Source organism: Cetorhinus maximus, unplaced genomic scaffold (genome assembly GCF_964194155.1).
Source record: "Cetorhinus maximus unplaced genomic scaffold, sCetMax3.hap1.1 HAP1_SCAFFOLD_530, whole genome shotgun sequence".
In the NCBI taxonomy this organism is placed as follows: domain Eukaryota; kingdom Metazoa; phylum Chordata; class Chondrichthyes; order Lamniformes; family Cetorhinidae; genus Cetorhinus; species Cetorhinus maximus.
In genome coordinates this window covers 251,398-276,830 of record NW_027596472.1, presented here as the reverse complement: position 1 = coordinate 276,830, position 25,433 = coordinate 251,398, and the positions used below count along the sequence as shown (strand labels likewise).

Sequence of the window (25,433 nt, the reverse complement as noted above, 5' to 3'; positions counted from 1 at the left end):
TGATAGTGATCTACACCACTTGTTAATCTTGAATGCGGTTGTGCAGCGGAATTACTCAGCAAGAGATAAACCAACAACCCGACTCTCCCTTTAATGTTTGACAGCTCCAACAGTGGTGTGGAGGGGGTTTAGGGAGGGAAGTTCAGAGCTTAGGACTCAGGCAGCCACAGGCATGGTCCCCAGTGATGGAGCGATGGGAATCGGGGGAACGCTCAAGAGATCGGAATCGGACAGGCGCAGAGATCTCGGAGGGTTGTAGGGGCTGGAGGAGGTTACAGAGATAGGGAGGGTTGTGGGGCCTGGAGGAGGTTACAGAGATAGGAAGGGTTGTAGGGGCTGGAAGAGGTTTGTAGGGGCTGGAGGAGGTTACAGAGATAGGGAGGGTTGTAGGGCCTGGAGGAAGTTACAGAGATAGGGGGGGTTGTAGAGGTTAGAGGTGCTCACAGGGATTGGTAGAGTTGTAGGGGCTGGAGACTCTGTAATCTGTTTGGTGAGAGAGTCTAACACAAGGCTGATGGGTGTCAGTGGTACATTAGCATGTCCCACCTGTTAACCCTTTATAATACAGAGAGTATTCCATCACACTCCTGACTCGTGCCTTGTAGATGGTGGACAGGCTTTGGGGAGTCAGGAGGTCAGTTACTCCCTGCAGGATTCCCAGCCTCTGACCTGCTCTTGTAGCCACAGTATTTATATGGCTCGTCCAGTTCAGTTTCTGGGAGGGAGGCTCAGGAAGTGAATCCAGAAATTCAGGCCTTGGCAGCTGAAGGGACGTATTTATTTCCTTCGCGTGAAACGAGGTTATAATGGGAGTTTTAGAGCGTTACAAAGGCTGTGAGTGCACGTGTGACATTCATGCCGTTGACTAATTTTTTTTTCTTACTCCACCACCCCACAACAACGTAGAATTTGGCGTATGGCCTCTCGTTCATCAGGTTTTACTCCACTCCAGACGACGCTGAGAAGCTTGCTGGTCCCTCCTCACCGGTGAGTGTGAATGTAAACCCGTAGAACCTGCCTGCATCCTCTCCCCTTCTGGTCCCTTGGACTACAGCCTGTGTTCATGTAGCACCTTTAACGTAATAAGACTCGCACGTCACTTGACGGGAAGGTTACAAAACCGATTTTTGACACCAAGCCGCGAGAGATAATAGGAACAGCTGAACCAAAAAGCTGCGTCAGAGAGGTAGGATTTAAAGGAGGCACCTTAAAGGAGGCGGAGAGGTTTAGGGAGGGAATTCCTGAGCTTGGGGCCCCCAGGTAGCTGAAGGCACGGCCGCCAATGGTGGAGCGATGGGAAGCGGGAGATGCTCAAGAGGCCAGAGAGCAGAGATGTCTGAGGGTTGTAGGGGTTGGGGGAGGTTACAAAGACAGGAGGGTTGTAGGGACTGGAGGAGGTTATAGAGATGGACTTTGGATGGAAGGAGATCCTCTCCTACTTAAGACGCTTCTTAAAAACCTCCCTCTGACGCAGCTTTTGGTCACCTGTCCCCAATATCTCCTTATATGGTTCGGGGTCAAACATTGTTTGATAGTTGCTTTTGGGACGTTTTCTACTTTGAAGGTGTGAATTAAATGCAAGTTGTTGCATTGACTGTTTTGCCTGTACTTAGTTCAATGTAACTTCGGTAAGGAGCTATGTGTGTGTGTGTGTGTGTATATTTTTTAACTTGCCTTTGCTTGCCCTTCTTGCCAGCAGAAGATCACCAAACTGGGTCAGTTTGTTGTGAAGGAGGAGGAAGGGAGCGGGAACAGTCTGAAGCCAGGCAGCTTGTTTTTCAGCCGGGCTAGCAGACCACAGCTCAGTCCACCCACAGGTCAGTATCCCAGGAGCGAGACATGGTGTTGTTGGGACAGAGAGGGCATGGTCCCCTCGCAAGCAGTGAGGGCATCATTTATGGCAGGTTTTGGGCAGGGCTTACAGAAAACTCTACTTGTATAGAAAATGATCTAGATTGTTAAACAGCACACCACAGCAGTCTACAGAGTCTAGTTAAACAGCACGCCACAGCAGTCTACACAGCCTAGGTAAACACGCTGCAGCAGCCTACAGAGTCTAGATAAACAACACACCACAGCAGTCTACAGAGTCTAGTTATCAGCACACTGCAGCACACCACAGCAGTCTACAGAGTCTAGTTATCAGCACACTGCAGCACACCACAGCAGTCTACAGAGTCTAGTTATCAGCACACTGCAGCACATCACTGCAGTCTACAGAGTCTAGTTATCAGCACACTGCAGCTAACAGTCTACAGAGTGTATTTAAACAGCGCACTACAGCAAGCAGTCTAAAGTCTATATACAGCATACTATAGCAAACAGTCTTCAGAGTTTAGTTAAAGAGTCTCTGCGAACTCCAGCAAACAGAACTCATGAGTGGAATTACAGCAAAGTCTCCCGATTAAGACAGGGTGATTTCTCTAGCAAAAAAATGCAGTCAGTGGAGGATAGTAACACAATACAAATTCTGTACATAAAATCAAACCCCAGTCACTTGAGCGCGGTTGGCAGGGGTTTTGGGGTGTGGGAGGGAGAATCACCACCGTTTTCTGCTGTGGTCCGATCGCGTGCCCCAGCGTGTGTGGCCGTTACTTTTTATTGCCTGCTTTCTCCTCCAGCCACCTCTCCTCCATCACAAAGCGACAAGCCCACGGCGAGCTACGCGGCAGCAGCTTTGCAGGCGAGTGGTGTCACGTCTCCAAGCTCTTCGGTTGCACCCAAGGAGAAATCTGCAGCAAAGCCCGGCCCCAGCTCGCCTTCTCCAAAGGTATGCCCTTTCCCTTCTTGCAACGCGAGGGCGGCAGTATGGCGTGTTTCCCTCAGTCGGTGGGGGGTGACTGTAAGGCGGTCAGAGTGTGGACATGGGTCCCGATCCACGAATCGTGCAGCCCTGAGGGAGACTGTTCAGCCCATCTTGCTGGTGCCGGCTGTTAAGGAACGTCAGTTATGTCTGGGTAGATGGAATTCAGGAAGGATTGAACAGGCTGGGGCTGTTTTTTTCCTCCAGAAAGGAGAAGGCGGAGGGGGTGACTTGATAGAGATCTTTTAAAAATTATGAAAGGGTTTCAATAGGGTAGATGGGGGAGAAGAGGTTTCCACTTGTTGGGGGAGACCAGAACTAGGGGACGATCAATATGAGATGCTGGTGGTGCGGCGTGATGCAGTTCACTCAGGGAGTCCGAGTTGCTATGGCGACATGCACTTTGTAGTCTGGAGCTATGGATAGTGATGGTGGAGGCTCCAATGTTCTTTCCATCACGTGGCTCCCACTCCTACTACCTGGCATTGGTGTGTGTTGGAAGGATTTGCAGGTTGATCCTCAACCTGCTTGGCTGCATTATGAACACACCTTACTTGGCCATCAAGTCCTGGGGTGGGATTTGAACCTAGCCCTTCTGGCTCAGAAGCAGAGACTCTACCCACTGTGCTACAAGACCTTGCTGGATAGTCACTAATAAATCCAATGGGGAATTCGGGAGAAACCTATTTGCCCAGAGAATGGTGAGAATGTGGAACTTGCTACCATAGGGAGTGGTTGAGGTGAGCGGTATAAATGCATTTAAGGTAAATACATGAGGGAGAAAGGATAGGTTGTTGGGGTGAGATGAATGTGGGGTAGCAGGAGGCTGATAATGCTACATTAATTGTATTAGTAGACCAACAATACACAGGTGAAGGGCACCGATTGATTAAGTCTCTTGAGCACATATAAAGAAAGACTGCCGAGACCCTGGGTGTTTGTAGATAGGAGTTAGACATATGTAATGCTGCATTCTGCAAATAAACCCACTATCGAGAAAAGGATTTGTGTCTCGTTTCACATTTCACTGTCTGGCTTTGGGGGCGGGGGGATCCCATTAACAGAGGCCCGTGCTGAGCATCAACACTGGCCCAGAGCAGAAGGGCCGAGTGGCCTGTTTCTGTGCTGTAAGTTCGATTGTGATTCATCGTATTTAAAAAAAAACTCGAAAGCGCTGTGACTGACTCCCCGCCCCGGGAGAATTGTATTGCTGTTGTGGGAAATGTGACAGTGAACGGTTACCTGATTTGCATTACAGCAGCCAACTCCAGGAAAAAGGAAGTTTGATTTTCCAAAGGAGAGGACGGGAGGCCTTTCCGTCAAAAAGGAGAGCTCCGGGGAAGGATCTGAATCTTCGAGTAAGAAGACAAGCCCGCTGGTGTCTGCGACGAAGAAAATCAAAGGTAGATGTATTTCAATACATGGAAAGATAATATTCAAGATATTTGGTGATGCAAGAGTTTAAAACAAAGCCAGTTATGCCACAGCTTTGCACAGCTCTGGTTAGATCACAGCTAGAGTATTGTGTCCAGTTCTGGTCACCGAGCTTTCGGAAGGAGGTGAGGATCCTTCGGAGGAGGAGATTGACCGGAATGGGTCCAGGGGATGAGGGGTTTTAGCTGCAAGGTTGGGTTGGAGAAGCTGGGGTTGTTCTCCTTGGAGCAAAGGAGATTGAGGGGGGGTGGGGGGGGGCGGAATCTGATCGAGGTGGACAAGATTAGGACAGGTTTAGATCAGGTAGACAAAGGGAAGCTTTTCTCATTAGCAAGGACCAGGGGGACACCGTTTTAAGATGAAAAACAGAAAATGCTGGAAAAGCACAGCAGGTCCGGCAGCGTCTGCGGAGAGGGAAACAGAGTTAACGTTTCGAGTCCGTATGATTCCTTCAGAGCTAAAGAGAAGTAGAGATGTGATGGATTCTATACTATTTAAGAGGGGGTGGAGCAAAATAGAAGGCCAGGGATAGGTGGGAGCTAAGGAGAAATTTGACAAAGATGTCATGGACTCAACCAAAGGAGTATTAATGGTAGTGTTAAAGACTGAAGAAGGTGCTGATAGTGGCATTAAAGGTAAGATAGAAAAAAAAAAATAAAAAGAAATGGAGTCAAGGACTCCATCCTATTCTCCCAGTTAAATTAAAGTGATGGAAGGGGGTCATCGACAGTGCTATCAGGGGCCACTTGCTTAGCATTAACCTGCTCACTGACGCCCAGTTTGGGTTCCGCCAGGGCCACTCAGATCCTGACCTCATTACAACTTTGGTTCAAACATGGACAAAAGAGCTGAATTTCAGAGGTGGGGTGAGAGTGACTGCCCTTGACATTAAGGCAGCATTTGACCGAGCGTGGCATCAATGAGCCTTAGCAAAACTGAAGTCAATGGGAATCGGGGGTAAACTCTCCACTGGTTGGGGTCACACCGAGCACAAAGGAAGATGGTTGTGGTTGTTGGAGGTCAATCATCCCAGCTCCAGGACATCACTGCAGGAGTTCCTCAGGGTGGTGTCCTCAGCCCAACCATCTTCAGCTGCTTCATCAATGACTTTCCTTCCATCATAAGATCAGAAGTGGGGATGTTCGCTAATGGTTGCACAATGTTCAGCACCATTCGCGACGCCTCAGATACTGAAACAGGCCATGTCCAAATGCAGCAAGACCTGAACAATATCCAGACTTGGGTTGACAAGTGGCAAGTAACATTCGTGCCACACAAGTGCCAGGCGATGACCATCTCCAACAAGAGACAATCTAACCATCACCCCTTGATGTCTGATTGCATTACAATCGCTGAATCTCCCACTATCAATATCCTGGGGGTTACCATTGACCAGAAACTGAACTGGACTAGCCATATGAATACTGTGGCTACAAGAGCAGGTCAGAGGCTGGGAATCCTGCGGCGAGTAACTCACCTCCTGACTCTCCAAAGCCTGTCCACCATCGACAAGGCACAAGTCAGGAGTGTGATGGAATACTCCCCGCTTGCCTGGATGAGTGCAGCTCCCACAACACTCAAGAAGCTCGACACCATCCAGGACAAAGCAGCCCCGCTTGATTGGCACCCCATCCACAAACATTGACTCCCTCCACCACCGATGCACAGTAGTAGCAGTGTGTACCATCTACAAGATGCACTGCAGGAATTTGACAGCACCTTCCAAACCCACGACCACCACCATCTAGAAGGACAAGGGCAGCAGATAGATGGGAACATCACCACCTGGAAGTTCCCCTCGTAGCCACTCACCATCCTGACTTGGAAATATATTGCTGTTCCTTCACTGTCGCTGGGTCAAAATCCTGGAACTCCCTCCCTAACAGCACTGTGGGTGTACCTACACCACAGGGACTGCAGCAGTTCAAGAAGGCAGCTCACCACCACCTTCTCAAGATCAACTAGGGATGGGCAATAAATGCTGGCCCAGCAACTCCAGCATGGTGCCACCACCAAACACATCTTCCCCTCAGCTCCCCCCTCCCCCTTCCCCCTGTCAGTATTTCGTAGGTACTGTTTCCTTCCTCTCAGACACCCTGGTCCACTCCTCCATCACCCCCAACTCTTCATCCCCTTCCCACAGCACCTTCCCATGCAATCACAGAAAGTGCAACACTTGCCCCTTTACCTCCTCCCTCCTCACTATCCAAGGGCCCTAAACACTCCTTTCAGGTGAAGCAGCGCTTCACTTGCACCTCCTTCAATTTGGTCTACTGCATTCGTTGCTCCCAATGCGATCTCCTCAACATTGGGGAGACTAAACACAGACTGGGTGACCACTTTGCGGAACACCTTCACTCAGTCTACAAGCATGACCCAGACCTCCCTGTCGCTTGCCATTTCAACACCCCACCCTGCTCTCATGCCCACGTATCTGTCCTTGACCTGCTACAATATTCCAGTGAAGCCCAACGCAAACTGGAGGAACAACACCTCATCTTCCAATGAGGCACTTTACAGCCTTCCGGACTTAACGTTGATTCCAACAATTTCAGACCATGAACTCTCTCCTCCACCTTTACCCCTTTTTTAATCCAATTTTTTTTTTTTTGGTTTTTCACATTTTTGATTTGTTTTGATCCTTTTTCCCCAACTCCACAGCCCCCTCTCCTTGCAAACAGGGCCATCTGTCACCTGTTCCATGTTGTTCTTTCACAGAGTTCACATTCTGCTTTCTTACCTTTATACCACTATCAGCATCTTCTTTAGTCTTTAACACTCCCTTTGTCTTGTGTCCATGGCATCTTTGTCAATCTCTCCTGAGCTCCCACCTATCCCTTGACCTTCTATTTTGCTCCACCCTCCTCTTAAACAGTATCGAATCCATCACATTTCTATTCTTGAGCACTGAAGAAGAGTCATACACGCGTGAAACGTTGACTCTGTTTCTCTCTCCACAGACGCTGCCAGATCTGCTGAGTTTTTCCAGCATTTTCTGTTCTTATTTCAGAATTCCAGCATCCGCAGTATTTTGCTTCCGACACAGATTTAAGCTTACGGGCAAGAGATGCTGGGGAGGCAGGGGATGGGAAGAAGAACCTTTTTCTGCAATGAGTGGTAATGCCCTGGAACTCACTGCCCATGAGGATGGTGGCATGATTCATGATGAATGGTTTCAAAAGGAAACTGGATGGGCACTTGATCGAAATAAACTTGCAGGTGTGTGTGTGTGTGTGAGTGAGAGAGACACGTTGGCTTCATCTGACATTTTTCTGAAGAGGAGTCATACTGGACTCAACGCATTAACTCTATTTCTCTCTCCGCAGATGCAATAGAGAGGTGGTGGTGGGGTATCACGGTTCACTTAGGGAGGCTGAGTTGCTGTGGCAACATCCGCTTTTCATATGCATCTTGCAGCCGGAGCTTCTGGTTCAGAGGCAGGGATGCCACCCGCTGTGCCACAAGACCTCCAATGTAGGGCATGTAGAGAGAAACTATTTCCGCTGGTTGTGGGGAGTCTGGGACTAGGGGGCAGAGTCTATAAAAATGAGAGGCCGACCTTTCAGGAGTGAAATTAGGAAACACTCCTACACACTAAGGGTGGGAGAAGTTTGGAACTCTCTTCCACCGCCAGAAATCGATGCTCGATCGATAGTTAATTTTACATCTGAGAGATTGATAGATTTTTGTTATCCAAAGGTATTAAGGGATATGGGGCAAAGGTGGGTATGTGGAATTAAGTCGCAGATCAACCATGATCTCATTGAATGGAAGAATAGGCTCAATAGCTTGAGGCTTCCGTGAATGGGCCTCCTCCTGTTGCTGTGTCACAGGCTCGAGGGGGCTGAATGGGCCTCCTCCTGTTGCTGTGTCACAGGCTCGAGGGGGCTGAATGGGCCTCCTCCTGTTCCTATGTAACAGGCTCGAGGGGGCTGAATGGGCCTCCTCCTGTTCCTATGTAACAGGCTCGAGGGGGCTGAATGGGCCTCCTCCTGTTCCTATGTAACAGGCTCGAGGGGGCTGAATGGGCCTCCTCCTGTTCCTATGTAACAGGCTCGAGGGGGCTGAATGGGCCTCCTCCTGTTCCTGTGTAACAGGCTCGAGGGGGCTGAATGGGCCTCCTCCTGTTCTTATGTAACAGGCTCGAGGGGGCTGAATGGGCCTCCTCCTGTTCCTGTGTAACAGGCTCGAGGGGGCTGAATGGGCCTCCTCCTGTTCCTGTGTAACAGGCTCGAGGGGGCTGAATGGGCCTCCTCCTGTTCCTGTGTAACAGGCTCGAGGAGGCTGACTGGGCCTCCCTCCTGAGTTCTTTAGTGGATTTGATTACGTAATCTCTTTTCACTTGACTTTGACCAAGGAAGGGGAGCGGATGGGATTGGTGCAGGTTGGAGGTGGGGGGAGGGGATCAAGTCTTGCCTTTACCCTGAAGCCTGTTTTGCTGGTGAAGCAAATTAGGCCGTCAGTACGATTGTGGTTTGTGGGAGCTTACTGTGCACAGATCGACTGCCACATTCTCTGCATCAGAGCCGCAGCTCCACTTTGGAAGCAAATTAAAGGCTTTGACGTGATTTGGGGTGTCTTGCGGATGGGAAAGGTGCTACATCAATGCAAGTTTGGTTTCGGGCGTGTGTTCCAGTTCAGGGCTTTGAGCTTCTGGATAAACCGGTTGTCATATCGCTTGAGGCTCCTTGTGTGTAATTGCTGCCAAAAAGCACCTGGATTTGAAAACGCTCGAAGTAGTTTGTTTAAAAGGTGGTGCTGCATGAGAAGAGGGTGCTGATTGGTTGGCAAGTGGACTCTGATTGGTAGAGGTATTGCTGCGGAGAATGCAACAGATGTGGAAAAAAAAAAACCAGTTAATGGTGACTGACAGTTAACTGCCAAGCAATGCTTGAAATTTAACCCAGGCAGCTTGCCCCTGATTGATCAAGGCATTGCCCTGAGGAATGGGTCAGCGAATGGCTGTCCCTTAGCTGAAACAGGTGCAATGTGCGTACATGTTCTTTCTGTCTGTGAAGAACAGGGCTCCGTGCATTAATATATGTAGCCTCCAGTACACGCAAATGTGCCACACTCCCAGCCCGACTGACAGCCTTTGGTTGTCAGCGTGGTTCTTGGCCCACTGAGGATTATTTAGCAAATGTTGTCCAATCGTGGAATCACATCTAATGTTGGACACTTGTGTTTTGTGTTTTGCAAGCACGGGGCTGGTTGGGTAAGGTCTGTACCCTGCCCGTTGCGAACAGTGACTGGGACATGCTGTTTGATACGATCCACCGGTCTTTGGGGATGTACGGCCTACATACCTAGCATCACCCCGGCACTGAAATTCATATACCACATTCCTCATTTGTGTGACGGGCAGAATGTCTTTTTGGCTTGACAGCAGCATCCTGTTAGTGGTGAAACACAAGTGTGTTTCTCCATGTGTCGGTGCAGACTCGATGGGCCGAAGGGCCTCTTCTGCACCGTGATCCTGTGAATACCACTCGCGTTGCTACAGCTAGCTTCGCCTGTTGCTCACATTTTTGCGACACCTTGCCCTTCCAGGGTAAAATGAGGCAGACTGGGCACTTTTCAGGGCTGAAAGTGACGGCCTTAGGCCCATTCATGAGTTTGAGCGATACGCAGCGCAAAAACGATCTGATCAGGGTAGCCATTTATCCCGCGGGATGGCTTTGATGAGCCCTATTTCAGCATCAAGTCGTATTGAAGGTCGGGGTAGACAGATTTTTGGGCGTCTCCGAGATTCGAGGTGTGGGAGACGGAGAGCGGGCGGGGAAAGTGGAGTGAAAGCCCAAGATCAGCCGTGATCACGTTGAAGGGTGGGGCAGTCCAAAGGGGCTGAGTGGCCTCCGGCTCCTTTTTCTTCTGTCCTGTCAACAGGCCTGGAGAAGGAAAAGCCTGCATTTCCGTAGCGCCTTTCGGGTCCCCCTCAAAACGCTTCACGGCCAATGAAGCACTTTTAAAGCCTCTGTTGTAAGAAGGAAGCCAATTTTGATCATTTTAAGTGTGGATCGAGGGGATAGGATTTGACCTAGGGCTGGGTTTTTTAATGATTTTAATGCCAAATGATTGAAGCCTCGCTGTTGTTGAGATTTATTTTTTGAGTGCCTGATAGAGAGAGGGGAAGCGATTTTGCATAAGCTGTGTACATCTCTGAATAATACATGCAGAGTGAGTGACGGATGCAAATCAAACGTGTGTCATTGCAGTTCTTAAAATAAAACGAGAATATTATGAGCCATGCATTAAACATGATCTGCAAGAGGACAGGGAAAAGGAATCGGGAGAGATGCTGCTGCTTCTTTCATAACCTTCTCCATCCCCCTGGTGTGTGATGGGGTGGGGTGGGGGGGGGATTAGTGTTCATTTTACAGAAATTTATCTGGCGCTTCAGGTTTCCAGCCTTATGAGGCTGACCTGTAATGGAAGACCTGCATTTCTATGTAGCCTTTCACGACCTCAGCCAATGGAAGGCAGTCACCGTTGTATCTAACGCAGCACTCAAGTTGCACACAGCAAGCTCCCACGTACGGCTATGAGATAATGGCCAGATAATCCTCCTTGATGATGTGGGTTGAGACATACATATAGGCTCCAGGGCACTGGGGAGAACTCTCACCCCCAACCTGCCCCCGCCCGTTCCTCTTCCAAATAGTGGCCGTGGGATCTTTTACAATTACCCAGCTAGGGCCAAGGTTTAACATCTCATTTGAAATACAGCACCTCAGACGGTGCGGCGCTCCCTCAGCCCTTACCCTCCGACGGTGCGGCGCTCCCTCAGTACTGACCCTCTGACAGTGCGGCACTCCCTCAGCCCTGACCCTCCGACAGTGCGGCACTCCCTCAGTACTGACCCTCCGACAGTGCAGCGCTCCCTCAGTACTGACCCTCCGACAGTGCAGCACTCCCTCAGTACTGACCCTCGGACAGTGCAGCGCTCCCTCAGTACTGACCCTCCGACAGTGCAGCGCTCCCTCAGTACTGACCCTCCCACAGTGCAGCACTCCCTCAGTACTGACCCTCCGACAGTGCAGCACTCCCTCAGTACTGACCCTCCCACAGTGCAGCACTCCCTCAGTACTGACCCTCTGACAGTGCGGCACTCCCTCAGTACTGACCCTCCGACAGTGCAGCACTCCCTCAGTACTGACCCTCCGACAGGGCAGCACTCCCTCAGTACTGACCCTCGGACAGTGCAGCGCTCCCTCAGTACTGACCCTCCGACAGTGCAGCGGTCCCTCAGTACTGACCCTCCCACAGTGCAGCACTCCCTCAGTACTGACCCTCCCACAGTGCAGCACTCCCTCAGTACTGACCCTCCCACAGTGCAGCACTCCCTCAGTACTGACCCTCCCACAGTGCAGCACTCCCTCAGTACTGACCCTCTGACAGTGCGGCACTCCCTCAGTACTGACCCTCCGACAGTGCAGCTCTCCCTCAGTACTGACCCTCTGACAGTGCGGCACTCCCTCAGTACTGACCCTCCGACAGTGCAGCACTCCCTCAGTACTGACCCTCCGACAGTGCAGCTCTCCCTCAGTACTGACCCTCCGACAGTGCAGCACTCCCTCAGTACTGACCCTCCGACAGTGCAGCTCTCCCTCAGTACTGACCCTCTGACAGTGCGGCACTCCCTCAGTACTGACCCTCCGACAGTGCAGCACTCCCTCAGTGCTGCATTGTCGGAGGGTCAGTACTGAGGGAGCGCCGCACTGTTGGAGGGTCAGTACTGAGGGAGCGCTGCACTGTCGGAGGGTCAGTACTGGGCAAACGCTGCGCTGTTGGCGGGGCCGTCTTTCCAATGAAATGTCAAACCGAGCCCCCCCGTCTGCCCTCTCAGGTGAGTGTAAAAGATCCCGCGGCCGTTATGTGGAAGAAGAACAGAGTTGGTGGGGGAGGGTGGAAGCTCCCCGGTGTCCTGGGGCCAACATATATCCTTAAACCAACATCACTAAAAACAGATGGTCTGGGATGATTATCACATTGCTGTTTGTGGGATCTTGCTGTGCACAAACTGTCTGCCGCGTTTCCTACATCACAACAGTGACCGTGCATCCAAAAGTGCTCTTGTTGGCTGTAAGCGCTTTGGACGGTCCCGAGGTGGCGAGAGGCGCCGGAGAAATGCAAGTCTTGTCTTTTTTGTGTGTTTTGTTTGGCTGGGTAAACGTCACCTTTTCTCTCTCTCTCTCTCCCTTGTTCGTTCCACAGTTGAACCGACTGTCTCGCCACCCTCCCTGAAAGCTGGCGCCGCTGCTGCCCCGCAGCTGGGTTCCTCCCGGAAGCCTTCGCCGAGCAGCAACCCCCCGATTAAGAAGAAGGCGAAGAAGCGGCGAGGGGGCTCCGACGAGCGGGTTGACTTCCACCGCGTCCTGGAAGGGACGGTCTTCGTTCTGAGCGGCTTTCAGAACCCCTTCCGCTCTGAGCTGCGGGACAAGGCCCTGGAAATGGGGGCCAAGTACAGGAGCGACTGGTCCTCCGACAGCACCCACCTCATGTACGTAACCAGTACCGTTCTTCCAGAGAGATAGGGGCTACGGGAGCGGGGGAGAGAAGCCGGAGGAGGCCCATTCAGCCCCCTCGAGCCTGTTCCGTTGTTCAATTAGATGATGTGACCTAACTCCATATTCCGACCATGTCCAATCTTTTCACCCGAGGGGCCATGTTTCCATTTGGAAGGAAAAGGTTTTTACATAAACATTAAACGCGAATTTCTTTTAAAATATTGAGGTACGAAGAAAAGAAACAACTTGCTGAGCAAAAATAAAGCAATGCCAAAGCAATAATTTGATAATTTAAAAAAATGAGTACTTAATAAAAGTGACCATTAGAGTGTGAGAGGTAGTGTGTGTGTGTCTGGCTCACTCCCAGCCTCAGGGTGTTCACTCTCTCACCCTCACCTACTGTGTGAGTGGGTGTGAGTATGTGTTAGTGAAGGTGTGGGACACCGGAGACTGGGAGTGAACCTGACACACAAAAACACACACACACACACACACACAAAAACATGTGTTCTCTCTCTCTCTGTGTCTCTCGCTCTCTCTCTCTCTCTGTCCAGCACCCTCATGATTTTGAACATCTCTATCAAATCTCCTCTTCTCCTTCTCCTCTCCAACGAGAACAGTCCCAACCTCCCCAAACTACCTTGTATTCAAAGGACAGGGCCCTGCTTGTGAATACATGTAACTTCTAGCACACGTAAGTGAGCCACACTGCGGGTCCCACTGACGATCTTAAACTGGTTGCTGGTGTAATCCTGAGCACAATCAGGATTGTTTGGCCAAGTGTTGTCCCATTGGGGAATCGCATCTAACGTCAGACACCTATAAAGAGTAATTTCTTCATCGTGAAATGCCACCTGAGGTGATTCACGAGAAATGGTAATGAGTTACGGGGGACCGAAGAGACTTTGGGAAGGGCTGTTGGGGAGAGAGGGGAGGGCCCAGGTACAGAGATGATTAGAATATCATGAACAGGTACAGAAAATAAATCAAAAAGGCCGATGGACCGCTGGCCTTTCTGTCTCGGACTAGAATATAAGGGGGTAGAAGTCATGCTGCAGCCTATACAAAGCCCTGGTTAGACCACACCCGGGCCAGGGTTTTACAGCCCCACTGCAGAATATCTCCACCGCACTCCCCTCCACCCTGAGGGATGCGGCAAGCCATTTAAATCTCCATTCGGCTTGGCGGGACCATAATATCCCGCAGGGCTGGAGAGGCTGTAAAGTCCTGGCCATGGAGTCACTGTGAGACGCTCTGGGCCCCACACCTTAGGAAGGATATACTGACCTCGGAGGGAGCACAGTGTAGAGAAAACAATCGAAAAGTCTAATGGAACGCTGGCCTTTTTATCCCGAGGACTAGAATACAAGGGGGTAGGAGTCACACCTCAGCCTATACAAAGGCCCTGGTTAGACCATACTTGGAGTCACTGTGAGACGCTCTGGGCTCCACACCTTAGGAAGGATGTACTGACCTCGGAGGGAGCAAGCGCAGTGTCGATTTACCAGGATGAGACCAGGACTCCGAGGGTTAAATTACGAGGAGAGAGTAAACACAAACCGGGCTTGTATCCCCTGGAATTTAGAAGGTTAAGGGGGGTGGATTTGATCAAAGTTTTGAAGATATTAAGGGGAACAGAGCGGGGTCGATAGAGAGAAACTATTTCCCCTGGTTGGGGTGGAGTCTGGGACTAGGGGGCAGAGTCTAAAAATGAGAGACCAACCTTTCAGGAGTGAAATTAGGAAGCATTTCTACACACAAAGGGTGGGGGAAGTTTGGAATTCTCTTCCCCAAATGGCAATTGATCAATTGTTAATTTTAAATCTGAGAGATTGATAGATTTTTGCTACCCAAAGGGATTAATGGATACAGGGCAAAGGCGGGTATGTGGAGTAAAGTCGCAGATCAGCCAGGATTTCACTGAATGGAGGGCCAGGCTCGAGGGGGCTGAATGGCCTCCTCCTGTTCCTGTCTCTCTCTCTCCCCCCCCCCCCCTCTCTCCATCCATGAATTGAAGCTGCTCTGAGCCATGATAACAACTCCTGTGTCCTGGGAAGGTTCAACCGCAGACTGGCTGATGAAGGTGTGGAGCAGACCGGCAAGTGTGGTAGTGGCGGCGGACTGAGGCGAGGCAGATAGGCTATATCGATGCGCTATGCCGTAAGCCATTGTGCCATCGGGAAGACTGGAGTGATTTCGCCTGTTCCTGTGTAACATTCTCCCTCCTCGCTCTCCCTCTTGTTTCACAGATGTGCCTTTGCCAACACGCCCAAGTATACCCAGGTCAAGTCCCAGGGTGGATGTGTTGTCAGAAAGGATTGGATCTTGGACTGCCACAAGAGGAAGCAACGCCTCTCCTACAAACGGTAGGCAAAGGACACCAGGCGGGGATGATGTTCTATGCTTTCAAAAGCATGGGGAGGGCTGGAGAGCCGTTCGCTGTTGGCAATTTGCATTTCTATAGCACCTTTAACATGATAAACATCCCCAAGGTGCATCACAGGAGCGATTACCAAATAAAATCGGACCCTGAGCCACCTGAGGAGATATTGGGGACAGGTGACCAAAAGCTCGGTCTGAGAGAGGTCGGTTTTTAAGGAGCGTCTTAAAAGGAGGAGAGAGAGAGAGAGGGGGAGGTGGAGAGGTTTAGGGAGAGAATTCCAGAGCTTAGGGCCCCCAGGCAGCTGAAGGCACGGCCGCCGTTGGTGGAGCGATGGGAATCGGGGGATGGTCAAGAGGCCGGAATTGGAGGAGCGCAGAGATCTCGGAGGGTTAACGTCATGTACCTTTCGGCCCCTCGAGACTGCTCCGCCATTCAGCACGATCATTCTGCCTCAGCTCCACTTTCCTACCCGCTCCCCAAATCCCTTAATTCCCTGAGAGACTAAAAATCTTGACGGGGGAGCATCCGCAGCCCTCTGGGGTGGAGAATTCCAAAGATTCACAACCCTCCGAGTGAAGTAATTTCTCCTCATCTCAGCCTTAAATGATCGGCCCCTTTAACCCGAGACTGTGCCCCCGAGTTTTAGATTCTCCGACCAGCGGAGACAATCTCTCAGTGTCCACCCTGTTAAACCCCCTCAGAATCTTGAAGGTTAGAATGAGATCGCCTCTCATTCTTCTAAACTCCAGAGAATATGGACCCAATTTACTCACCTCCTCATCACTGGACAAACCCCCTCATCCCAGGGACCGATCCAGTGAACCTTCACTGTACCGTCTCCAATACAAGTATATCCTTCCTTCAGTTCAGAGAACGCATTGAGTTGGTGGTGGGAGGTGGCAAACGCGGGGAGGGATTTGAAAACAGGGATGAGAATTTTTAATCTTGAGGCCGCTGTGTTTCCCATATTCCAACAGTGGCTGTCCTTAAGAAGCTCATCATTGGCTGTAAGGTGCTTTGGGGTGATCGCACGCTCACAGCGACACACACAACACTCCGCACAGAGACACGTGCGCACAGGGACTTGTGACACACACGCTTGTACACGCGTGTGCAGAGGTGGATTCGACTCTTACAGGAACTGTCAGCATTGCACAGGCCATATCGGTTGTGAGCAGTTCTTGGATTTTAAAGAGTTGCATTCATTATCACCTGACCACTTGGTGTCAGGTGCAACACATGGTCTTGGAGTTGCTGAATATATTCTAGCTTTAATAAGGTTTGAGGACTGTATGTTTTTGTTTCTTGCACTCTGATCTCACCTACCTGCAACCCGCCCCCCCCCCGCACCATTATCCGAAATTTAACATTTCATACTTGCAGAGCTTTCTCTTTGTCTTTCTCTCCCTATCTGTTGCGCTCGCTCTCTCTCTCTCCTTGCCTTTCTCTCGCTCTCTCTCTTTCACTCAGTCTCTCTCACCATCTCTCTCTGTATGTGTCTCTCTCTCTCTGTGTGTGTGCTTCTATCTCTCTCACTCTGTCTCTCTCTCTCGCTCTGTCTCTCTCTCCTCTGTCGCTCTCACACCCCACCACGCTCTCGCCCTCTGTCTCTCACTGTTTGTCTCTCTCTGTTTCTCTCTCTCTCCCTCTGCGTGTCCCACCCACCCTCTGCCTGTCACCCTCTCTCTGCCTGTCACCCTCTCTCTGCCTGTCGCCCTCTCTCTCTCTGCCTGTCGCCCTCTCTCTCTCTGCCTGTCGCCCTCTCTCTCTGCCTGTCGCCCTCTCTCTCTGCCTGTCGCCCTCTCTCTCTCTGCCTGTCGCCCTCTCTCTCTGCCTGTCGCCCTCTCTCTCTGCCTGTCGCCCTCTCTCTCTGCCTGTCGCCCTCGCTCTCTGTCTGTCGCCCTCTCTCTCTGTCTGTCGCCCTCTCTCTCTCTCTCTCTCAGCCTGTCATTCGTGTGCGCTCTCTGGCACTTACTCTCTTTCTCTCTCTCTCTCTCTTTCTCTATGTCTGTCTCTCTGTCACTCTCTGCGTTTTTCTCTCTCTCCTTTTGTCTCTGTTTCTGTCTGTCACTCTGCCTCTATCTGTCATTCTCTCTGCCTCTGTGTCTCTCTCTCTGTCTCCCTCTCGCTCTGTGTTTCGCTCTCTCTGCCTCTCGCTGCCTCTCTGCCCGTCAGTTGCTGCCGCTCGCACGCTCTCTCTGCCCCTCGCACGCTCTCTCTGCCCCTCGCACGCTCTCTCTGCCCCTCGCACGCTCTCTCTGCCCCTCGCACGCTCTCTCTGCCCCTCGCACGCTCTCTCCATCTGCCCCTCGCACGCTCTCTCTCTCTGCCCCTCGCACGCTCTCTCTCTCTGCCCCTCGCACGCTCTCTCTCTCTGCCCCTCGCACGCTCTCTCTCTCTGCCCCTCGCACGCTCTCTCTCTCTGCCCCTCGCACGCTCTCTCTCTCTGCCCCTCGCACGCTCTCTCTCTCTGCCCCTCGCACGCTCTCTCTCTCTGCCCCTCGCACGCTCTCTCTCTCTGCCCCTCGTGCGCTCTCTCTCTTTCTCTCTGCCCCTCGCGTTCTCTCTGCCCCTCGCGCGCTCTCTCTCTCTCTCTCTGCCCCTCGCGCGCTCTCTCTCACTCTGCCCCTCGCGCGCTCTCTCTCTCTGCCCCTCGTGCTCTCTCTCTCTCTCTGCCCCTCGCGCCCTCTCTCTCTCTCTCTGCCCCTCGCGCCCTCTCTCTCTCTCTCTGCCCCTCGCGCCCTCTCTCTCTCTCTGCCCCTCGCGCCCTCTCTCTCTCTCTGCCCCTCGCGCCCTCTCTCTCTCTCTGCCCCTCGCGCCCTCTCTCTCTGCCCCTCGCGCCCTCTCTCTCTCTCTGCCCCTCGCGCCCTCTCTCTCTGCCCCTCGCGCCCTCTCTCTCTCTCTGCCCCTCGCGCTCTCTCTCTCTGCCCCTCGCGCTCTCTCTCTCTCTGCCCCTCGCGCTCTCTCTCTCTCTGCCCCTCGCGCTCTCTCTCTCTCTGCCCCTCGCGCTCTCTCTCTCTCTGCCCCTCGCGCTCTCTCTCTCTCTGCCCCTCGCGCTCTCTCTCTCTCTGCCCCTCGCGCTCTCTCTCTCTCTGCCCCTCGCGCTCTCTCTCTCTCTGCCCCTCGCGCTCTCTCTCTCTCTGCCCCTCGCGCTCTCTCTCTCTCTGCCCCTCGCGCTCTCTCTCTCTCTGCCCCTCACGCTCTCTCTCTCTCTCTGCCCCTCGCGCTCTCTCTCTCTCTGCCCCTCGCGCTCTCTCTCTCTCTGCCCCTCGCGCTCTCTCTCTCTGCCCCTCGCGCTCTCTCTCTCTCTGCCCCTCGCGCTCTCTCTCTCTCTGCCCCTCGCGCTCTCTCTCTCTCTGCCCCTCGCGCTCTCTCTCTCTCTGCCCCTCGCGCTCTCTCTCTCTCTGCCCCTCGCGCTCTCTCTCTCTCTGCCCCTCGCGCTCTCTCTCTCTCTGCCCCTCGCGCTCTCTCTCTCTCTGCCCCTCGCGCTCTCTCTCTCTCTGCCCCTCGCGCTCTCTCTCTCTCTGCCCCTCGCGCGCTCTCTCTCTCTGCCCCTCGCGCTCTCTCTCTCTCTGCCCCTCGCGCTCTCTCTCTCTCTGCCCCTCGCGCTCTCTCTCTCTCTGCCCCTCGCGCTCTCTCTCTCTCTGCCCCTCGCGCTCTCTCTCTCTCTGCCCCTCGCGCTCCCTCTCTCTCTGCCCCTCGCGCGCTCTCTCTCTCTGCCCCTCGCGCTCTCTCTCTCTCTGCCCCTCGCGCTCTCTCTCTCTCTGCCCCTCGCGCTCTCTCTCTCTCTGCCCCTCGCGCTCTCTCTCTCTCTGCCCCTCGCGCTCTCTCTCTCTCTGCCCCTCACGCTCTCTCTCTCTCTGCCCCTCGCGCTCTCTCTCTCTGCCCCTCGCGCTCTCTCTCTCTCTGCCCCTCGCGCTCTCTCTCTCTCTGCCCCTCGCGCTCTCTCTCTCTCTGCCCCTCGCGCTCTCTCTCTCTCTGCCCCTCGCGCTCTCTCTCTCTCTGCCCCTCGCGCTCTCTCTCTCTCTGCCCCTCGCGCTCTCTCTCTCTCTGCCCCTCGCGCTCTCTCTCTCTCTGCCCCTCGCGCTCTCTCTCTCTCTGCCCCTCGCGCTCTCTCTCTCTCTGCCCCTCGCGCTCTCTCTCTCTCTGCCCCTCGCGCTCTCTCTCTCTCTGCCCCTCGCGCTCTCTCTCTGCCCCTCGCGCTCTCTCTCTCTCTGCCCCTCGCGCTCTCTCTCTCTCTGCCCCTCGCGCTCTCTCTCTCTCTGCCCCTCGCGCGCTCTCTCTCTCTGCCCCTCGCGCTCTCTCTCTCTCTGCCCCTCGCGCTCTCTCTCTCTCTGCCCCTCGCGCTCTCTCTCTCTGCCCCTCGCGCTCTCTCTCTCTGCCCCTCGCGCTCGCTCTCTCTCTCTGCCCCTCGCGCTCTCTCTCTCTCTCTGCCCCTCGCGCTCTCTCTCTCTCTCTGCCCCTCGCGCTCTCTCTCTCTCTCTGCCCCTCGCGCTCTCTCTCTCTCTCTGCCCCTCGCGCTCTCTCCCTCTGCCCCTCGCGCTCTCTCCCTCTGCCCCTCGCGCTCTCTCCCTCTGCCCCTCGCGCTCTCTCCCTCTGCCCCTCGCGCTCTCTCCCTCTGCCCCTCGCGCTCTCTCCCTCTGCCCCTCGCGCTCTCTCCCTCTGCCCCTCGCCCTCTCTCCCTCTGCCCCTCGCCCTCGCTCTCCTGCCCCTCGCCCTCGCTCTCCTGCCCCTCGCCCTCGCTCTCCTGCCCCTCGCCCTCGCTCTCCTGCCCCTCGCCCTCGCTCTCCTGCCCCTCGCCCTCGCTCTCCTGCCCCTCGCCCTCGCTCTCCTGCCCCTCGCCCTCGCTCTCCTGCCCCTCGCCCTCGCTCTCCTGCCCCTCGCCCTCGCTCTCCTGCCCCTCGCCCTCGCTCTCCTGCCCCTCGCCCTCGCTCTCCTGCCCCTCGCCCTCGCTCTCCTGCCCCTCGCCCTCGCTCTCCTGCCCCTCGCCCTCGCTCTCCTGCCCCTCGCCCTCCCTCTGAGACACACAGACGGACACAGTCTCTCGCTGTCTGTTTCTCGCCCGCCCTCCCGTCCCCTCGCCCGCCCTCCCGTCCCCTCGCCCGCCCTCCCGTCCCCTCGCCCGCCCTCCCGTCCCCTCGCCCGCCCTCCCGTCCCCTCGCCCGCCCTCCCGTCCCCTCGCCCGCCCTCCCGTCCTCTCTCTCTCTCTCTCTTCCCGCCCCCTCCGCACTTACATACCTACTTCTCCATTTGCAGCTTCAAAGTATCCTGTGCTTTAATCACCCATGCGAAATGCAAATTTTAAATAAGGATTCGACAATTGTCTCCTTTTAAGGAAACAATGAGAGGAGCAGCATTTTTCCATTTAAGCAGGAGTAAGGAGAGGTTGAGGGCGTCAGCAGAGAGCTGCACATTGATATGCAATGAACACCTGGCATTGAAAAGCAGCTCTCTGAGGGATTGGAACAGAGACAGGAATTGGCCCATTCAATCCAAACAAAGAGAATCTCCAAAACTGGGAGTTCGCTTTTTTTTTACCCTGTTATTTAATCCTAAACAAACTGCTCCGTTTAAAAACAAGGCAACTGCGGTCAGGGCCTCATCGAGTGTTTAAAAAAAAAGACATGCGTTTATCCAGCCCCTGTCATCACAAAGTACTTCACGGCCAATGATGCACTTTTTCCAAGTGTGGTCACTGTTGTAGGAAACGTGGCAGGCCGATCTGCGCACAGCAAGCTCCCACAAGCAGCAATTTGTTAAGGAGTGAATATTGGTGCCAGGACACCAGGGCGAAACCCCCTTGTTCTTCCACCCAGTAGTGCCCAGGTCTCTTTTACGACCACCTGAGAGGGCGGATGGGGCCTCAGTTTAATGTTTCATCCAAAAGATGGCACCTCTAATAATACAGCACTCTCTCAGTGCTGACCCACCAACAGCGCAGCACTCCCTCAGTACTGACCCTCCGACAGTGCAGCACTCCCTCAGTACTGACACTCCGACAGTGCAGCGCTCCCTCAGTACTGACCCTCCGACAGTGCAGCACTCCCTCAGTACTGACACTCCGACAGTGCAGCACTCCCTCAGTACTGACACTCCGACAGTGCGGCACTCCCTCAGTACTGACACTCCGACAGTGCAGCACTCCCTCAGTACTGACCCTCCGACAGTGCAGCACTCCCTCAGTACTGACCCTCCGACAGTGCAGCACTCCCTCAGTACTGACCCTCCGACAGTGCAGCACTCCCTCAGTACTGACCCTCCGACAGTGCAGCACTCCCTCAGTACTGACCCTCCGACAGTGCAGCACTCCCTCAGTACTGACCCTCCGACAGTGCAGCACTCCCTCAGTACTGACCCTCTCACAGTGCAGCACTCCCTCAGTACTGACCCTCCGACAGTGCAGCACTCCCTCAGTACTGACCCTCTGACAGTGCAGCACTCCCTCAGTACTGACCCTCTGACAGTACAGCACTCCCTCAGTACTGACCCTCCGACAGTGCAGCACTCCCTCGTTATTTCACTGGAGTGACAGCCTTGAGTTTTGTGCTCCAGCCCTGGACTAGCCTCACAACAACCTGCTGCGTTTAAAAAAACAAATTCCTCTTGTCACAGCTGGTTCTCTTGCCAGTCGCCTTACTGTCTTAAGCATGTGTCTGTGTGTCATCTGCCACTGTGATGTATGATCATGTGACTGGGTCAAAATCCTGGAACTCCCTCCCAAACCGTGGGTGTATCTTCACCAGGGGGAACTTCATTTTAATTCATTTACGGGATGTGGGCTTCATTGGCTGGGCCAGCATTTATTGCCCAACCCTAATTGCCCCTTGAGAAGGTGGTGATGAGCTGCCTTCTTGAACCGCTGCAGTCCATGTGGTGTAGGTACACCCACCGTGCTGTTAGGGAGGGAGTTCCAGGATTTTGACCCAGCGACAGTGAAGGAACGGCCGATATATTTCCAAGTCAGGATGGTGAGTGACTTGGAGGGGAACTTCCAGGTGGTGGTGTTCCCCATGTGTCTGCTGCCCTTGTCCCTCTAGATGGTAGTGGTAGTGGGCTTGGAAGGTGCTGCCTAAGGAGCCTTGGTGAATTGCTGCAGTGCATCTTGTAGATGGTACACACACTGCTGCTACTGTGTGTCGGTGGTGGACGGAATGAATGTTTGTGGATGGGGTGTCAATCAAGTGGGCTGCTTTGTCCTGGATGGTGTGGAGCTTCTTGAGTGTTGTGGGAGCTGCACTCATCCAGGGCAAGTGGGGAGTATTCCATCACACTCCTGACTTGTAGATGGTGGACAGGCTTTGGGGGAGTCAGGAGGTGAGTTACTCTCCGCAGGATTCCCAGCCTCTGACCTGCTCTTGTAGCCACAGTGTTTATGTGGCTAGTCCAGTTCAGTTTCTGGTCAGTGGTAATCCCCAGGATGTTGATAGTGAAATGTTCAAGGGAAAGACCCATCACCCATCACCACTTCCCCAAGGGACGTCTCAGGATGGATAATAAATGATGGCCTTGTCAGTGAAACCCAGATCCCAGGTAACAATTAATAAATTTATTAGTTTCTGTTTTAGACGTTCTTCCCTTGCTTAATTTGGAACAGGTACCTTTTGGATGGCCCTGAGTCGAGCAGTGAAGGATCGGAGGGGGAGGAAGAGGATTTGACTGACCGCCTATCAACTCGTCCTGAAGTTGATTCGGACAGAAAGGTATGACCTTCTATCCATTAACAGAACAGGAGGAGAATCCTCTCCATCCTATTATTCAGGAACAGGAGGAGGCCATTTAGCCCCATCGAGCCTGTTACACAGAAACAGGAGGAGGCCCATTCAGCCCCCTCGAGCATGTTACACAGGAACAGGAGGAGGCCCATTCAGCCCCCTCGAGCATGTTACACAGGAACAGGAGGAGGCCCATTCAGCCTCTTGAGCCTGTTCTGCCACTCAGTATGATCATGCCCGATACCCAACCCCCCTCATCCCCAACTTTGCCCATACCCCTTAATACCCTTGGCTAACAAGATAATCTTATCAATCTCAGTTTTGAGATGAATATTTGATCTACTGTCTGCTGCAATTTGCAGAAGAAAGTTGCAAACTCCTGTTAAGGTCTGCACAGTGCTGCCTGAAAGCTTCATGGAAGTGGATTAAACAGGGGCTTTTAAAAAGCCATCAGACATGGACCTTTGAGTGCAGTTTGGTAGGGTGACGGGAGGGCTGGATTGTGGAAAAGCTCCACCAACACTCAAGCAGCTCAACACCATCCAGGACAAAGCAGCCCCGCTTGATTGGCACCCCATCCACAAACATTCACTCCCTCCACCACCGACGCACAGTAGCAGCAGTGTGTGTACCATCTACAAGATGCACTGCAGGAATTCACCTAGGCCCTTTAGACAGCACCTTCCAAACCCACGACCGCTACCATCTAGAAGGACAAGGGCAGCAGACACATGGGAACACCACCACCTGGAAGTTCCCCTCCAAGCCACTCACCATCCTGACTTGGAAATATATCTGCCGTTCCTTCACTGTCGCTGGGTCAAAATCCTGGAACTCCCTCCCTAACAGCACTGTGGGTGTAGCTACACCACAGGGACTGCAGCAGTTCAAGAAGGCAGCTCACCACCACCTTCTAAAGGGGCAATTAGGGATGGGCAATAAATGCTGATCTAACTAGCGATGCCCTCATCCCACGAATGAATGAAAAAGAAGATGCCGTGGACTAACTTGTCGAGGTTCATCCCGAGCAGCGTCCGTGACTCAGGACTCTGTGCTCTACGGGCTGTTCCCAGGGGGACACCGAGATAAACATCAACGGTGGCTGGAGGGCCATCAACTCGGTGAAAGACGCTCTTTGGTCTTCCCGAAAATTGTTGGTCTTCCAGTGCAAAGAGTTGTCCCCGACCGAGTGTTGCAGACTGGTACATTCCAAGGTCCAGGACTATGTGCTGAGGGACGCACTAAAGCTTGGGGGCAGCCACCGCAAAGGTGCAATGGGGAAAGGGTCGCTGTGTTAAGGCCCTCCCACGATAATAATCCTCGGGACATATGTTTGACATGAAACATTCGCTGTATTGTGTTTATATAACCTACAATCGTCAGTGTAGTGAGGCACTTCAGAGTGCCACGTACTGTATTGAAAGAAACTGACCTCCTTTGTACACTATTGAACCGTTAAGTAATGCACCTCTGGTAGATATTTTGTAAATTTTTTGGAAAAACGTGTCAGGGCTGGGGCAAAATCAGGCCCCTCTTCCAAAGATCCAGCACTGGCTTGAAGGGCCGGGCAGTGACGTAGTGCTATTGTCGCTGGACTAGCATTTCGGAGACCCGGGGTAATACTCAAGGGGACCCGGGTTCGAATCCCACCACGGCAGATGGTGGAGCTTGAATTCAATAAAAATCTGGAATTGAAAGTCTACTGATCGTTGTCGATTTGTTGTAAAAACCCACCTGGTTCACCTGACGTCCCTTAGGACATGTCTGCCGCCTTTACCTGGCCTGGTCTACATGTGACTCCAGACCCACAGCAATGTGGTTGACTCTTCAATGCAAATAGGGATGGGCAGTAAATGCTGGCCTAACCAGTGACGCCCACATCCCACCAACAAAATTTTTTTTAAAACACGGTCGCTCGTTGCTGCCATTCGATTCGAAATAGCTCCCCCCCCCGCCTCCGGTCGTTTAGCTTCTCACCCTCAGCCCCTGGGGTTTGTTCTCGGCTGTGATCCGAGCTCTTCCTCGGAAGCCGACTCCGGCCTGCGCTTGCTGACCGCTCTTCTCCTCTGCGGCAGGTGGCGCCAGAAGACCCTCGCAGGCTGCCCGCCAAGGGCCCGAGGCTCCCCTCCAGGCAGGAGCCGTGGAGACCAGGCGGAGAGGACCTCGGGCCCAGCACGTCCCGGACCAACCCCAGGCCGCTGACTCCGGACGAGGACTACGGAGGCTCCACGGATGAAGACTCGCCAGGTCTGGGGTCCTTGGGTGGAATTTTGCTGTCCTGCGGAACGTCCAAGGGGCTTTCGAACCGCTTGTCGCGCCCCTGTAACATTCCGCCCCCTCGGGAGCAGGGGGTGGAGCGGCGGACGGTGCTATAACCTCGAGTTTCATCACCTCTGTAACCTCCCTGTTCTCCTTCGAGCAGAGAAGGTTAAGGGGGGAGATTGAATCAAGGCGTTCAGAATCATGAGGGGGTTTGGATAGAGTCGATGAGGAGAAACTGTTTCCAGCGGCAGGAGGATCGGTAACCAGAGGGACACAGATTGAAGAGAATCGGGAAAAGAACCAGAGGGGGAGATGAGGAGAGTTTTTTGACA

General features: G+C 53.3%; 1 protein-coding gene across 1 annotated transcript in view; it reads left to right on the top strand.

Moving 5' to 3' along the window:
* Positions 1 to 906: 906 nt before the first annotated feature.
* Positions 907 to 25,433, top strand: part of LOC144673996 (DNA repair protein XRCC1-like) — a gene marked incomplete at its 5' end in the record, with an annotated part of 36,378 nt that continues 11,851 nt past the window's right edge. The window contains 8 exons of the mRNA XM_078535567.1: positions 907 to 987; positions 1,700 to 1,817; positions 2,622 to 2,770; positions 4,062 to 4,206; positions 12,452 to 12,737; positions 14,994 to 15,110; positions 22,722 to 22,827; positions 24,915 to 25,086. Coding sequence (XP_078391693.1) covers positions 907 to 987; positions 1,700 to 1,817; positions 2,622 to 2,770; positions 4,062 to 4,206; positions 12,452 to 12,737; positions 14,994 to 15,110; positions 22,722 to 22,827; positions 24,915 to 25,086 — 1,174 coding nt within the window. The remainder of the gene's footprint in view (positions 988 to 1,699; positions 1,818 to 2,621; positions 2,771 to 4,061; positions 4,207 to 12,451; positions 12,738 to 14,993; positions 15,111 to 22,721; positions 22,828 to 24,914; positions 25,087 to 25,433) is intronic.